The 14,726-nt window shown below is 38.6% G+C and overlaps 1 protein-coding gene across 1 annotated transcript in view; it reads left to right on the forward strand.

Moving 5' to 3' along the window:
- gabarapl2 (GABA(A) receptor-associated protein like 2) overlaps positions 1 to 14,726 on the forward strand; it is a 42,626-nt gene that overhangs the window by 20,012 nt on the left and 7,888 nt on the right. Inside the window, exons 2-3 of the mRNA XM_069901276.1 lie at positions 849 to 904; positions 11,572 to 11,744. Of these exons, the coding sequence (XP_069757377.1) occupies positions 849 to 904; positions 11,572 to 11,744 (229 nt within the window). The remainder of the gene's footprint in view (positions 1 to 848; positions 905 to 11,571; positions 11,745 to 14,726) is intronic.

The raw sequence follows: 14,726 nt of genomic DNA on the forward strand, positions 1-14,726 counted from the left end.
GTCATCTCTCGAAAGAGAGGAAGATACTGGTCTCTACTATCAACACAGTAGCCGGAACATCAGTGTTAGACCCTTGTGAAGAAAGGGGTTAAATTACAGTAGCTGGAATAGGAGGAGAGTCCCTGTGGGACACACCTGAGTTAGACCTTTGTAAAACAAAGGGTTGAATGACAATAAACAGTATAGGTGCTGTTATGTGACTCCTAACAAAAGGGGACTACAGAAATAAAGGATTTCGAAAGGGCAACCACTTCTCGACTGCTTTTTTTTTGAAAACAAAGGGTGCAACCTCATCATGGAAAGAAACTCCAGAACTCTTAAGAAGCTAAGAAGGAGTTGAAGATCGCCAGTGTGAGAGTTTAAGAAGAAATCTCTTCCTGTGAAAATAGCTCAACAAGATTTGTGAGTTTGTACAGTCTTATGGACTGATTCAATATTAACAAACACTTCATTACTGCTTTAAGCAACAAGTTAAAAGAGCTTGATGTTTCATAATCACTTCTGAATGACAATTTAATAGACCTTCAAGTTCAACACAACTTTACAATACTGGGCCTCAAAACTAACTTTTTAGACAAGTTTAAACTGAAATAGTTTGGACTTTAATACACACACACATTTATACAATTACATTTGCGCATAGAGGGGTTTAAGTTTAGAATTAATTAAAGTGAGAACTGTTATGTGGTTTAATAATTTAATAATAACTATTATTTTGAATTTACCACTGTCTGACGAATCTTCCATTGCTGTTTGTGTTTGTACTAACAGAGTCGGTTAGTTCATAACAGGTTAGATACATGCTTCTGTTAAATTTCTTTCCATTAACAACTTTTTTTCCTTTACAGAACACAGATGTGTTGAATCTGCCAAAATTAGAGCTAAATATCCAGATAGAGTACCAGTAAGTATCATGCAAAATAAAATGGTATACAGCCTTTGAGAATTTTAATAAAGAAAAATAAATTATTTAAATATTTTTTTTTCCTAAGATTATTTTGAAAACATTCAATGGTCAAGTTTGTGTGGATTATTTTTAACTGGCCATAATTCATGTCTTAAAAATGGATAAGCATTTGTAGAAGTAAAGTTTAAAAGTTGTATTGCGAGAACAGGAGCATTCTCTAAAGGTGGGCAGAATGTGCAACTTGTACGCGTTCAAGCTGCTAATTATCCGGTAGTTTGAACTTAGATTCAATATCAAGTTTTTCTCTAAAGGTGGATTGTGAGGAGGACAGTTTCAGACTACAGAAATATATTCATCAGTTGTGATGGAATTTGAAGCTGATGCATGCAAAATAGGGCATTTTGGGAGGTTAAATTAAGGTAGGATATACACAATGAATGGTAAAGCTCTATGAGGAATAGAGGGCAAATCTAAAGATCCTTGTAGATGGCAACACAGGTAGTTATGCTAGTAAAGAAGGCTTATGAATAGCTGGTGAATTGAATATAAGAACACTGTCAGTGTGATGCTATTACAGCGCCAGCAACCTGCGTTTGGATCCACTGCTGTCTTTAAGGAGTTTGTATATTCTCCCTGTGTCTGGATGGGTTTTCCTCCAGTGCTTTGGCTTCCTCCCACCCTCCAAAGCATACAGGCTTGTAGGTTAATTTGGGTGTAATTGGGTGGCATGAATTTAAAAGGCCAGAATCAGCTTCGATTGTGCTATAAATACAGTTTAAAAGCAGAGAAGCTATGTTGTGATTTTTAAAACATTGGTGAGGCCATATTTAGTCACTACATTAAAGAAAGGATGTGATTACAGAGGAGAGTCACTAGGAAGTTGCCTGAGCTTGAGGTGTCACAGTTTAAGGGATTGGATAGTTTGGATTTGTTTTTCTAGGAGGGGAGAAGGTCAAAGGGGCTTTTGAAAAGTGTACAAACTTGTAAAGTGGCAGAGTATGGGGTAGACAGAAGTAAACTTTCCCCCATTGCAGACATGCCCATATCAAGAGATCTAATCTTAAGAGAAGGATCAAGAGGTATACAGGGAAGATATTGTTCATCCAGAGGTTGGGTGGAGGCAGAGACTGTCACAAATGTAAGTATCTGGATGAGCTGTTAAATTAACAAGATGTAGAAGTCTTTCGTCCAAGTGCTGGAAAACGGGATGAATACAGATGACGAGTACTTGTGCAAGTTGGATCAAAGAGCCTTTTTCTGTGCTGTATTGACTCCACAACTGCCTCCTTTTAAACAAAGATCAGGAGGTTCAGTTTTCACAAAATACAATATTACAATGCACAAACTTGGATCCAGGATGAGGTTGTGACAGGTATTGCATGAAGAGCAATCTTGTACATTTACACCTGAGAAAAGTGTTGTTCCTGGTTACAAGAATGTGACTTGAGCTTAATGACTTTTCTGTTATCCATATTTTGGGTAATATTATTTAATTTGCACCAAACTAATAAGTAAAGCAATGTCCTGAACATGTATGAAGAATGGCATGGGGGGCGTGGCAAGATGGCGTAAGGATCAGACGTGCCTTACAGTCCTCTCCTGACTCTATCTTATTGTTTGCTCTAGAAATGCCCGTTAAAATTCTTTAAAAGTTTAGATAACTTCAGTGCTGTTAATTTAACTTATGATGGTACAATTGGTGGAAAAGAGCAAAAAAAAACGACAACAGATTATCAAAAAACTACATTTTCCAAAAGTTCAAGTTTTGGAGCCTACCTACAGGAAAGACATCGAGACTCAGCCTGAAATGGATCCCAGGAGAAAGGTACAGCTTTCGGATGTAGAGTTCAATATTACATCGGTAGAGCCCTCTAAAGAGGGTGCCAAACAGCCTTTAGAACAAAGAGTTACTCAGGTTCGCACATGTGCAGTAGCATCTGATGGCAATGTTATGAATGAACCACTTGTAGTAACATCAGTTGAAGTACCGGCTGGGGAAAGGCATTTGTCAACTGTAGCGGTGGCACTGCAAACTGCACCTTTTGAGATAAAAGAACCTATACAACTTGATGTACTGGGAGAAATTAACACATTATGGACTGGGGAAAATCCCGGCCAGCGTCCTCCAGTCATTGCTGGAGAGGCTGTGGCTGGGGTTTCCACACGCAGCTATACTACAAGGAAGGCAACCAGAATGAAGGAAGCAACAGAAGACCCTTTGGTTATGCAGAAGAAGCAGGAATCTGTTGAGCCAGAATCTCTTCCAATTGAAAAGATTCTTGTGAATCTTGAATCTAAATGATCTTATACAATGCAGGGATTATCTAAGATTATGACTGAACTTTGTACTAGGTTCAATACTCTGATGGAAATAAATTCTTAACAGATGGCTGAGTTTGGAGCTTTTAAGCTTGAAGTGAGAGATAAATTTAATTTGTGTGAAGAAGATATAGACGAAATACGAGATCAAGTTTCAGATGTGACCAAAATGGTCGAAGACTTACAAACTCAAAATAAAAATTTGGTGAAAAAGATTGATTATTTGGAAAACCAATCCAGACGGAACAATATAAAGATTATTGGTTTGCCGGAAGGAATGGAGGGACCAGACCCAAGAAAATTTTTTACTGAATGGATTCCGCAGGTGCTGGGTCAAGAACATTTCCCGGAAGGTATAATACTGGAACGTGCTCACAGAGCCTTGCGTAGAAGACCTATTTCAGGTCAAAGTCCAAGACCTGTTTTGGTTCGTTGCTTGAATTATTACGACAGAGAAATAATTTTACGAGTGGCCATTAGAAATGCACAACAGAGAAAATCACCCTTGATGATTCAAAATAATCGAGTTTTCTTCTATGCGGATTTGAGTCAAGAAGTCATGTTCCAATGATGGGAATTCAACTCTGCTAAAGAGTTGTTGTGGAAGAAAGGTTATAAGGCAACCTTTAGATATCCAGCTGTTTTGAAGGTTTTTCAAGATGGTTGCCAACCAAAGTTCTTTGATTCTCCAAAGGAAGCTATAGCATTTGCTCAAGAGCTGCCAATCACTCAGTTTCAACAGAGACATAGTCCACCGCGGTCTCTAAGGAGACAAGAGATGGAAGAAAAGAGCCGTGCTCCAAGAAGGAATGGTTGTAATGGTGAATCGGCAGTTGGAGTTGATTAAAAGAAGAGTTGTTTTTTTAAAAAAAAAAAGGAATATTAAATAATGATGATGTTAGTTTAAGATGAAGTGAGAGTTGGGGGAGAGAACTGGATGGGCACTATTTCCTGAAAGTCATCTGCTACCTGTGAGTTATCTCACACCCATTTTTTTGGGGGAATTACCGCATTGTGCGGTTTAGACGGGAGGGGGTATTTTTAACCTCCTACCCGTTTTTTTTTTTCCTTTTTTTGTATTATTAGATTAAAGAGTGAAGGGTTTTTTTTTTGGTGCTTATAAAGAAAAGCATAAGAAAGTATTTGATTGTTTAAAAAACTAAAAATTGATGTGGTTTTTTTTGTAAAGTTTATTCAGTAGATAAGGAATATTTTAAATTTAAATGTGAATGGGATGGATAAGTTTTAAATATTTTTTCTTTAACTTTAAGGTGAAAGGAGTGGTAATTCTGGTGTATATTATTTTGCTATTTTAGTTATAGAATGAAGGGAATAATGGTGAAAGTTATAAATTGAATTGTACAATTCTTAATGAGGCTTGAATTTTGTTTTTGGTTTATGCTCCATTTGTTGAAGATATAGATTTCGTTGTAGATGTGTTTTTATTATTTGGATATCTGAATTTTAACGTAATGATTGGGGATATTTAAATGTGGTATTGGAGCTTTTATTGGATAACTATTCAAGAAAAATGGTGGAAGAGTACTAAAATTGAATTGTACAATGCATAATGAGGTTTGAATTTTGTTTTAAGATGGTGGTTTATGTGACTAATATGATGATAGATGTGAAGTTGGTTGATATTTGGTGAAGGTTTATCTCTATAGAGAGTTTTTTTTTCATTTTTTTTTCTCATGCTACAATTTTTTTAAAAGAATTGATTATTGTTTAAGAATTTTTGATAGACAATGTTACTAACTTTACTAATTTTTTATATTAAGTTTGAGTTAAATATATGTTTCATCTTAACTCTGTTTGTTAAATATATGCATTTAAGTTTGATTTAAATATGTTTTTTAAGTCTGATATCTTAGTATTAACTACTTTTCTTTTTGTTAGTATTTTAATCGGTTATGTTTTTGTTTTTTTTGTAAGTGGGTCTTTTTTCTCACATATATTATTAACTTTATTAATTCTACACTCTTTATTTTGGGGGGGAAAGGGGGGGTTGGACTAATTTGAGTTGGGTTATTAATGTGTAATAATTATTGGGGAGGGTATAGTTTATTTAGATTACTGATACTGTGTTGTAATTTTATTATTTTGTTCTTAATTTTTTTAAATGTAATTCTATATGTTATTCATGTTATAAAATCTTAAATAAAGTTTAAAAAAAAAAGAATGACATAAGGTTACCATTTAATGCAGGAAGAATATGTTGTGTATATACATAGATAAACTCTGGATCCTACTCTCCCTCTATCACTCCCTACCTTTCCCTACTCCATCAACATCTCTGTCTTCTCCTTATTCTCCCCCCCCTCTCTGTGCCCCTTTTCACCCACGCCTCACACCCCCGACCTTCTCGCCTCTTCCGCAACTTCCTGTCCCACTAACCCTCCACCTACCCCCTCTGAATCCCTCCATCCTATTAACCCCAATTCTAAACCCTACGGATCTTCATTATCCCCTCTGACTTTCCTCTTCCTAAGATAGTACATTCTGACTTCAGTACAGGATCTACCTTCATTTCCCTATGTTCACACCTCAACGAATTCCACATCCACTACAATGCCAAAGCCTTCTTTCAATATCTCCGAGTCTACTTCTTCAACAAAGATTCTCCACTCCACCCACTACTGAGGATCTCTTCTCCTACCTAGTCTTCTTCCTCTTCGACATCTCATTCTGGCCTTCTGTCCACTCTGGATCTTTTTATTTCCAACTGCTGCTGAGCATCAACCTTGTTGACCATCACTCCACTCACCTATCCCAATCTCATCCCCTCGGAATACTCTCTTCACACCAATTCCAACCTCATTATCAAACTGCAGAGAAAGGTGGTAATGTTGTAGTCTGGTGCACTGACCTTTAGCTTGCAAAGGCTGGAACATAGTTCTGACATCATCTTACTCATTGAACAGAACCCCACTAGAAACATCAGGCCATCATCTCTCGTGTCATCACTGATCTCACTACTTCATGTAATCTCCTCTCTTCAGAGTTCCAACCCTACACTGCACAGTTCTACCTCCTATATAAGATCCACACACCCATTTGCCCTCCATGTGCTCCTGCCCCACCAAATTGATATTACCATTACCTCAACTCCATTTGTCCCACTTGATCCTGTCCCTACCTAAATCTTGGACACCTCATATGCTCTCCATTCACTTCGACAACTTCCCGTTTCCTGGACTAAATCTGCTCATTTCTCTTATAGAGGATCTTGATGTTCTCTGCTTCTTCCTGGATAACTGACCTAACCAGTCCCCCTCCACCACCACCCTCCTCTGCCTCGCAAAACTTGTATTCACCCTCAATAACCTTTGGTTCATCCCACTTTCGTCAAATCAAAGGTGTAGCTATGGGTCTCAGCTATGCCTGCCTTTTTGTTGGATAGATGAAGCAATCAATGCTGCAAGACTCTTTCTGTTACATTGATGACTACATTAGTGCTGCCTCCTGCACCCAGGATGAGCTTGTCAACTTTATACACTTAGTTGCTATCTTCCACCCTGACTTCTCCAATACTCGATACTTTGATTTTTGAAGGCCAATATCCCCAAAGCTCTGTTTACAACTCTGCCTGCCTATGACGCTACATTCAGGGAACTGTGTTCTCAGATCCCTCGGTTCTATCGCATTCCTCAGTGCCCTACCATTTACTGTAAATGTCCTTTCTTGGTTTGTCCTTACAAAATGCAACACTTCACTTGTCTGCATTAAATTCCATTTGCCATTTTTCAGCCCATTTTTCCAATTGGTCCAGATCCCTCTGCAAGCTTTGAAAACCTTCCTCACTGTTGACAAAGCCTCCTATCTTTGTGTCATTTGCAAACTTACCGATCCAACTTGCCTCAGGATCATCTAGATCATTTGATAAGGATGACAAGAAATGGTCCCAGCACTGATCCCTGAGGCACACTACTAGTCACAGGGCTTGAGTCTGAGAAGTATCATCCACCACCATTCCCTGTCTTCTCCCACATAGCCAATGTCAAATCCAGTTTACTACCTCACCAGGAATACTAAGCATCTGAACCTTCCTGACTAACCTCCCATATAGGACCTCGTCAAGGGTCTTACTAAAGTTCATGTAGACATCTTCCACAGCCTTTCCTTCATCAGTATTCCTGGTAACCTCCTCGAAAAACTCTATCAGATTAGTTACACACAATCTACCATGCTCAAAGCCATGTTGACTTTTCCTAAAACTTGTATATTCGATCTCTTAGAAGACCTTCCAATAATTTAGCTACTTCTGTTGTAAGGCTCACTGGCCTTTAATTTCCAGGGTTACTTTACAGAACAACATGAATTACCTGACTATCCTTCGGCAACATACCTGTGGCTAAGGACATTTTAAATATTTCAGCCAGAGCCCCTGCAATTTCTACACTGCGCCTCCCTCAAGGTCCGCGGGAATATCTTATCAGGCCCAGGAAGCACCTCTTCATCTTTAATCTGTATAGGTTCCACGACACCTCTGCTTGTTTTCCTTACTTAGCATGACCGTGCCAGATTCCTGAGTTAATACTGATACAAAACAAACCATTTAAGATCTCCCCCATCTCTTTTGGCTCCATACATAGCCTTCCCTTCTGATCTTTAAGGGACTAATTTTTCCCCTTATTATCCTTTTGCTCTTCATATTCCTGTAGAAACCCTTAATATTTTCCTTCACATTGCCTGCCAAAGCAACCTCATGTCTTATTTTAGCCTTCCTGAATTTTCTTGAATTTTTCTTGTATTTTTTTTAATATACTCAAGTACCTCATTTGCTCCATGTTGGCTATATCTATTATACACCTCATTCTTCTTCCAAACCAGATCCCCAATATCCCTTGAAAACCAAGATTCCTTATGCCTTCTAACCTTGCCTTAAATCCTGATAGGAACATACAAGCTCTGTACTTTTCAAAATGTCACCTTTGAAGGTCTTCCACTTATCTCGTACATCCTTGCCAGAAAACAACTTGTTCCAATCCACTCATTCTAGATCCTTTCTCATTTCCTTAAAATTGGCCTTTTTTCCAATGGAGAACCAACCTGAGGCCCAGACCTATCCTTCTCCATAATTAACTTAAAACTAATGGCATTATGATCACTGGACCCAAAATGTTCCCCTACACGTACTTATGTCATCTGTCCTGTCTCGTTCCCTAATAGGAGATCCAGTATTGCACTCTCTCCAGTTGGAACCTTTATATATTGATTGAGAAAACTCTTCTGAACACATTTGACAAACTTCAAGTCATCCAATCCTTTTACGGTTTAAGAGTTCCAGTCAATGTGGAAAGTTAAAATCTCCTACCATCACAATCTTGTGTTTCCTGCAGCTGTCTGATATGTTTACAGATTTGCTCTTCCAATTCTCATTGATTATTGGGTGGTCTACAATACAACCCCATGAGTGTGGTCATGCCTTTCCTCAGCTTCACCTACATAGCCTCAGAAGAGTCCTCTCAATTGTAGTCTGAGCACAGCTGTCATAGGAAGTCAAGTTTATTGTCTTCTGATTGTACAAGTACAGCCCAATGAAACCGCATTCTCTGGTCGGTGCAAAACATATGGACACACCACCAGGCATAACTCCCATACAAACAAACAATGCATATGTAGAACAAGTATTTCATAAATATTGTTTAATGAATATGAGAGTCTGAGATGGCTAGCGTGATCAGTTTCTTTGGTCGTTCAGCATTCTCGTTGCTCGTGGGAAGAAGCTGTTCCTCAGCCTGGTGGTGCTGGTTCTGATACTCCTTTATCTCTTCCCCAATGGGAGCAGCTGGGGAGCAATCATGAGATTACAAGCCTGGAGGTCCTGACTTTCACCTTTGTGCCTAACTCCCTGAATTCTCTTTGCAGGACCTCATCACTCTTCCTACCCATGCCATTGGTCCCTACATGGACCAAGACATCTGATTGCTCACCCTCCCTCCTGAGAATGCCATGAACTTGATCTGAGATGTCTTTGCCTCTGACCCAGAGAGGCAACATATCATCCAGGATTCTCTATCTCAATCTCTTCCACAGAAACTTTTACCTGTTCCCCTATGGGATCCCCTATTGCTTCAGCTCTCCTCCTCTCCCCTCCCTTCTTAGCCACAAGTCCAGACTCTGTCAGAGACCTGATCTCCGTGGCTTGCCCCTGGTAGGTCATCTCCCCCAAAATGGTACACTTGTTATTGAAGGGAATGGCCACAGGGTCCCCTGCTCTGTCTGCCTGTTCCCTTTCCCTTTCCTGTCACTCAACTAGGTGTGACAGCAGCCCTCTAACCTCTGCTCCCAAATGATCTGGAGTTCATCCAACTCCATATCCAATTCCTTAACTCAGTTTGTCAGGAGCTGCAGTTGGATGCACTTTTCGCAGATGAAGTCATCAGGGATACTGCAGGCTTCCCTGACTATCCACATTCTGCAAAAGGAGCATTACCCTGCCTTGGCTACCATTCCCACTATCTATGACTTGAGGAAAAAAAATAAGATAAATGCAAAGCAGGCCTTATCTGTGCCTAACTGCTGTATCCTTTTTGTTTTTCGAATAGGTTGCACTTACTTCAATTCCTGTACTGCCACTTCAGCCTCTTCTCACCAAAGCCTTTTGAACTAAGGCCTTGCCACTCTGACTCAGTCCAATTCAATGATGGCCACTCTGCTACAGTCCTCACTTTTAGAGTGATACCTGGGTCACCTGACCTTGATTACCCTGCTGAGTCTGGGCTTTTCAATCTTCCTCCTCCAACTGCCTGAGTCACCTGTCCTCAATTGTCCAATTCACCTTTGGTAATTCTTCCCTGTTTCTCAAGATCTCTCTCCATTTCAGGAGACAAACTATCTACTTACATCTTTTATAATCCCACTGACTCCCACAGTTACCTTGACAATTGGAGAAACAACACCTCGGCAGTCTTCAACCAGACACCATCAATAGTGACTTCTTCAATTTCTGTTAAACCCCTCCCTCAGTTTTTACCTTCTCTCTCATCCCTTGACTCCCTTCTTTCAGCCCCCCACCCCCTTCCCTTCCTTCCATTACATAGCTGCCTTTCTTTGTCCTCTCCATGATCTCAGCTTCTTTCTTTCAACCCCCACCTGTATCCACTTATTAGCTCTTGACTATTATCTAGTATTCGTCCCTCTATTCCTAACCCCCCCCCCTTCTATTTTTATTCAGGCATCTACCTGAATTTTGGCCTTTCAATGGATGCTCTGAGACTTGCCTAGTTTCTCCAGCATTTTTACATACTGTATAAGCATTTAGCACAACAAACATAAAAACATGTTTAATGTTTCAGATTGTGCATTTAGGTGTTTTAAATGGGATTATTTCAGCAGTATCCACAGGGCTTTTCAATAAGATAATAAAATCTGAAATATCAGGCAAGATGAATCCTTCATGATATTTTTCTGAATTTGCACTTTTACTCAATTGGTGAAACACATACTTAGCTTTATTGTATGGTCTACTATCTGTTAAGACATGGGTTTACAGTTTCCTGCATCCCAGACTTGGACTCTCTCCTTGCAATTATTAGTCCCACATTTGGTAAAATGTTAATTCCTGTTTCCAGGATCTAATATCCATTCCTCCTGCTCTCCTCCAGTGAGTGGATTCCACACTGTCATGGTCCACAGCCAGCCTAATTCAGACTTTACCCCATTGCAACTGAATATTGTATTTGGCAGCATCACATTCTATTTACCACATAATTAACGTAAGTCTTCTTCTTGGTGTTGAGCCAATTGGGAAGTATGTTTTTTACCATTTGTGTAGACTCCTTTCCCCCCCCCCCCCCCCCACCTCCCCCACCACATGGCTGACATGACCAGCTCTCATCTTTGTTTTAATCAAGTTTTCTAGTGATCTTTTATTACCACAAAAAGTTAGCTCTTCTGACTGCTATTTGGGCCTGAATACCTTGGTTCAGTCTTATTGCTGCTTTTCTTATTCATACAGCAGGGTCTTGGTATGGATGGCTATTACTTCGTGAAGCTAAGAATGTATTACATTGGGGTATGATCCCTCATCTTACACTGATCTGGTTCCGGCTTCATTATGTTTATTTCATAATCTTAATCAATTTTGTAGATTCATTCCTCCTTCAATTAAGTCTGTATCATCACCTTGTTTATATTCTTAACACTCTGAGATAACTTCATAAACTATTAATCACCCTATATGGTCACCTCCAGTTAAATCTAAATGCATTGACTTGTTTTAAACCTCTAAATACCACGGTAACTTCTAGAGAATGTGGATGTTGGTCTGTTACCTATTTATTAATAATCACAATTTCAAATACCAATTTTATTCGTAATTTTTTTTATGTCCCCTTTAGGTGATAGTGGAGAAGGTATCTGGCTCACAGATAGTGGACATAGACAAAAGAAAGTACCTGGTGCCGTCTGACATTACAGTGGCACAGTTCATGTGGATCATCAGGAAGCGGATTCAGCTACCATCTGAGAAAGCCATCTTCCTTTTTGTAGACAAGACAGTGCCTCAGTCCAGGTCCGCAGTTTAATTGCTTTCAAATTCTTCGCTGATCGACAGTTGTGAACATTTGCACATTTTATTTTCATTGCATGTAAAGTTGATTCTTTTAAAAACTCTATTCATGAAAATGGGAAATGGAATAATTTAAATGGGAATTTTTTTTACAGTGAAGCAATGGTCGGGACTGGTCATATTTCGGATGACTGAAATTTTCAGATAACTGGTCATTTTTTTAAAAAATAGCCCAGTAGCAACAAGAAGTTACTTGTATCAATGTTTAAACAACAAACAACAAGGGAAGGCTTTTTAAGCATTATTCACGCATACGGCAACAGTAGTATTCACACATACGAACCATCCCACTACAGTTTGATTCCAGCCATTTCACCTGGTCATTTACCCTGCAGCAGTGTTACAGCCTTTATTGGGTGCAGATTTCCTCTGGGTGCACTCCCTCCTAGTGGACCTTAAGGGACAGCACCTAGTGAATGCCAAGACCTTCCAGACCTTCTCGTTCAGCGAAGCCAAGTTACCGGCCCCACACCTGGACTTTGTCAGGCAACGAATTTGCCAGAGTGTTAGCAGAGTTTCCGACCATTATTCTGCTGCAGTTCTCCAAAGACACCCCTAAGCACCACATTCCCATTCAAGGACAATTGCTACCTGCCCGGGCACGCAGGCTCCCACCTAACAAACTCTACCTCACCAAGAGGGAGTTCAGGAAAATGGAGGAGATGGGAATCATCCGGTACTCATACCGCCTGTGGGCCTCTCCGCTGCAAATGGTGCCTAAGTTGGCTGGAGGCCATGCGGCGATTGCAGAAGGGTCAGTGATGGCCCCATGGCCAACTGCTACTCAGTGCCCACATTCAGGATTTTATGACCAATTTATATGAGGCACGCATCTTCTCCAACATGACCTGGTCCACGGGTATCACCAGATTCCCGTCCACCCCAGCGATGTCCCCAAGATGGCCCTCATCACCCCATTCACCCTATTCGAGTTCCTGTGGGTGCCTTTTGGACTCGAGAACATAACAGAGATGTTCCACTGGCTTGTTGACTCAGTGGGATGCGGGTTGGATTTTGTCTTCATCGAATTAGATGATTTTTTTTTTAAACTTTATTTAAAATTTTATGACATGAATAAAATAAAAATTACATTTAAAGAAATAATAAAAAATAAGATAATAAAAATTAGAATACTACATCATTAAACTACACAAATTAACCCCCCCAATAATTATAACACAACATTAATCATCTAATTTAAAATTAGTCCAACCCTCCCCCCAAAATAAAGAGTGAAGAATTAATTAACAATATTGTAAATAAAATAGAAAAAAACCCCACTTACAAAAAAAGGATAAAACTTAACAACAAAAAAAATTACTAACAACAAAAAAAATATCAATACTAAAATAATACCCTTAAACATATATTTAAATCAAACATAATACATGTATTTAACAAATGAAATCCACTTTAAAACTAAGTTCAAATATTAAAATCATATATCAACCACATATCTGTTATTCAAAAAAATCATCATTAATAATACATAAATACAGAATTTCCATTAATACCAAGTTTCCTTTATAATTCATCGAGAGAACAAAAACATCCCTTAGAAAAACAATCAGATAAACTTTTTATTCCCTTCCCCTCCCCTTATATAAAAAAAGAAAAAAAAAGAAAAAAGTTCAAACTCTTATAAAATTCTCCATATTCTTCATTTATAACATCTTCAAAATTCTCTATCGAAATTAACTTAATTTTATTAAACTCTTCTCCCTCAATGTATTTGTACTTAATTTTCTTCTTTTTCTTCTTATCACCTTTCCCCTCATCTTCCTCTTCATCTAATTCAACATCCTCAATTTTTGACTTATTATCTTCTGTGACATCATCCTCTTAAAAAAGAAAGAAAAAAGAGAAAACCCCCCCCAAAAAAAGAGAAAAAAAAGGAGAGAAAAAAAACCTCCTAATTCCCTTTCAATTACAATCAGAAAACAAAAAGAGTTTAAAAAAAATTATTTATTTTAAAAAAATAATAATTAAAAAACCTTCACTTCTTAACCCAAAAATTAAAAAGAAAAAAAAACAGGTCGGAGGTCACAACTACCTCCTCCTGTTTAAACCGCCCAAAGTGGTAACTCCCCCAAAATATTGGGTGTGAGATAACTCACAGGTAGCTGATGACTTCTGGAAACTAGTGCCCACCCAGTTCCCTCTCCCAACTCCCATTTCATTAAACTATCATCATTATTTAAACTATTTAAACTCTTCTCAAAAAAAAGATAAAAGATTTATTTTTTTAAATCAACGTTACCACTTCGGTCACCATTGCTTCCATTTCTTTTAAAAAAACTGGATCCCACCTTACATCTCTACTCTCTTTGGAGACCTTGAAGGACTACATCGTTCCTGAAACTGCATGATTGGTAGAGACTGAGCAAAGTCCATAGCCTCTTTAGGATTGTCAAAGAACTTTGGCTAATTTCCATCCTAAAAAATCTTCAGTACTGCAGAATACCTGAATGTTCCCTTATGTCTTTTTTTCCACAACTGTTCTTTCACAGAATTAAATTCGTGTCGTTGAAACATAATTTCTTGACTCAAATCTTGATAGAAGAAAACAGGATTTTTCTGAACCATCAAAGGAGATCTATTTTGCTGGGCATTTCTAGTAACCGTACGTAAAATTGTCTCTCTGTCACAATAGTTTAAACAACGGATCAAAATAGATCTTGGATTCTGTCCTGAAAAAGATTTTCTTCTTAAAACTCTATAAGCACGATCCAGTATTAAACCTTCAGGGAATTTATCCTGTCCTAACACTCGTGGAATCCATTCAGTAAAAAATTTTCTTGGATCTGGTCCTTCTATGCCTTCTGGCAAACCAACAATTTTCACGTTGTTCCATCTAGATTGATTCTCCAAATAATCAACCTTTTTTGCTAAATTTTTATTTTGGATCTGCAATGTTTCAATTAT

Source organism: Narcine bancroftii, chromosome 10 (assembly GCF_036971445.1).
Source record: "Narcine bancroftii isolate sNarBan1 chromosome 10, sNarBan1.hap1, whole genome shotgun sequence".
Lineage (NCBI taxonomy): Eukaryota > Metazoa > Chordata > Chondrichthyes > Torpediniformes > Narcinidae > Narcine > Narcine bancroftii.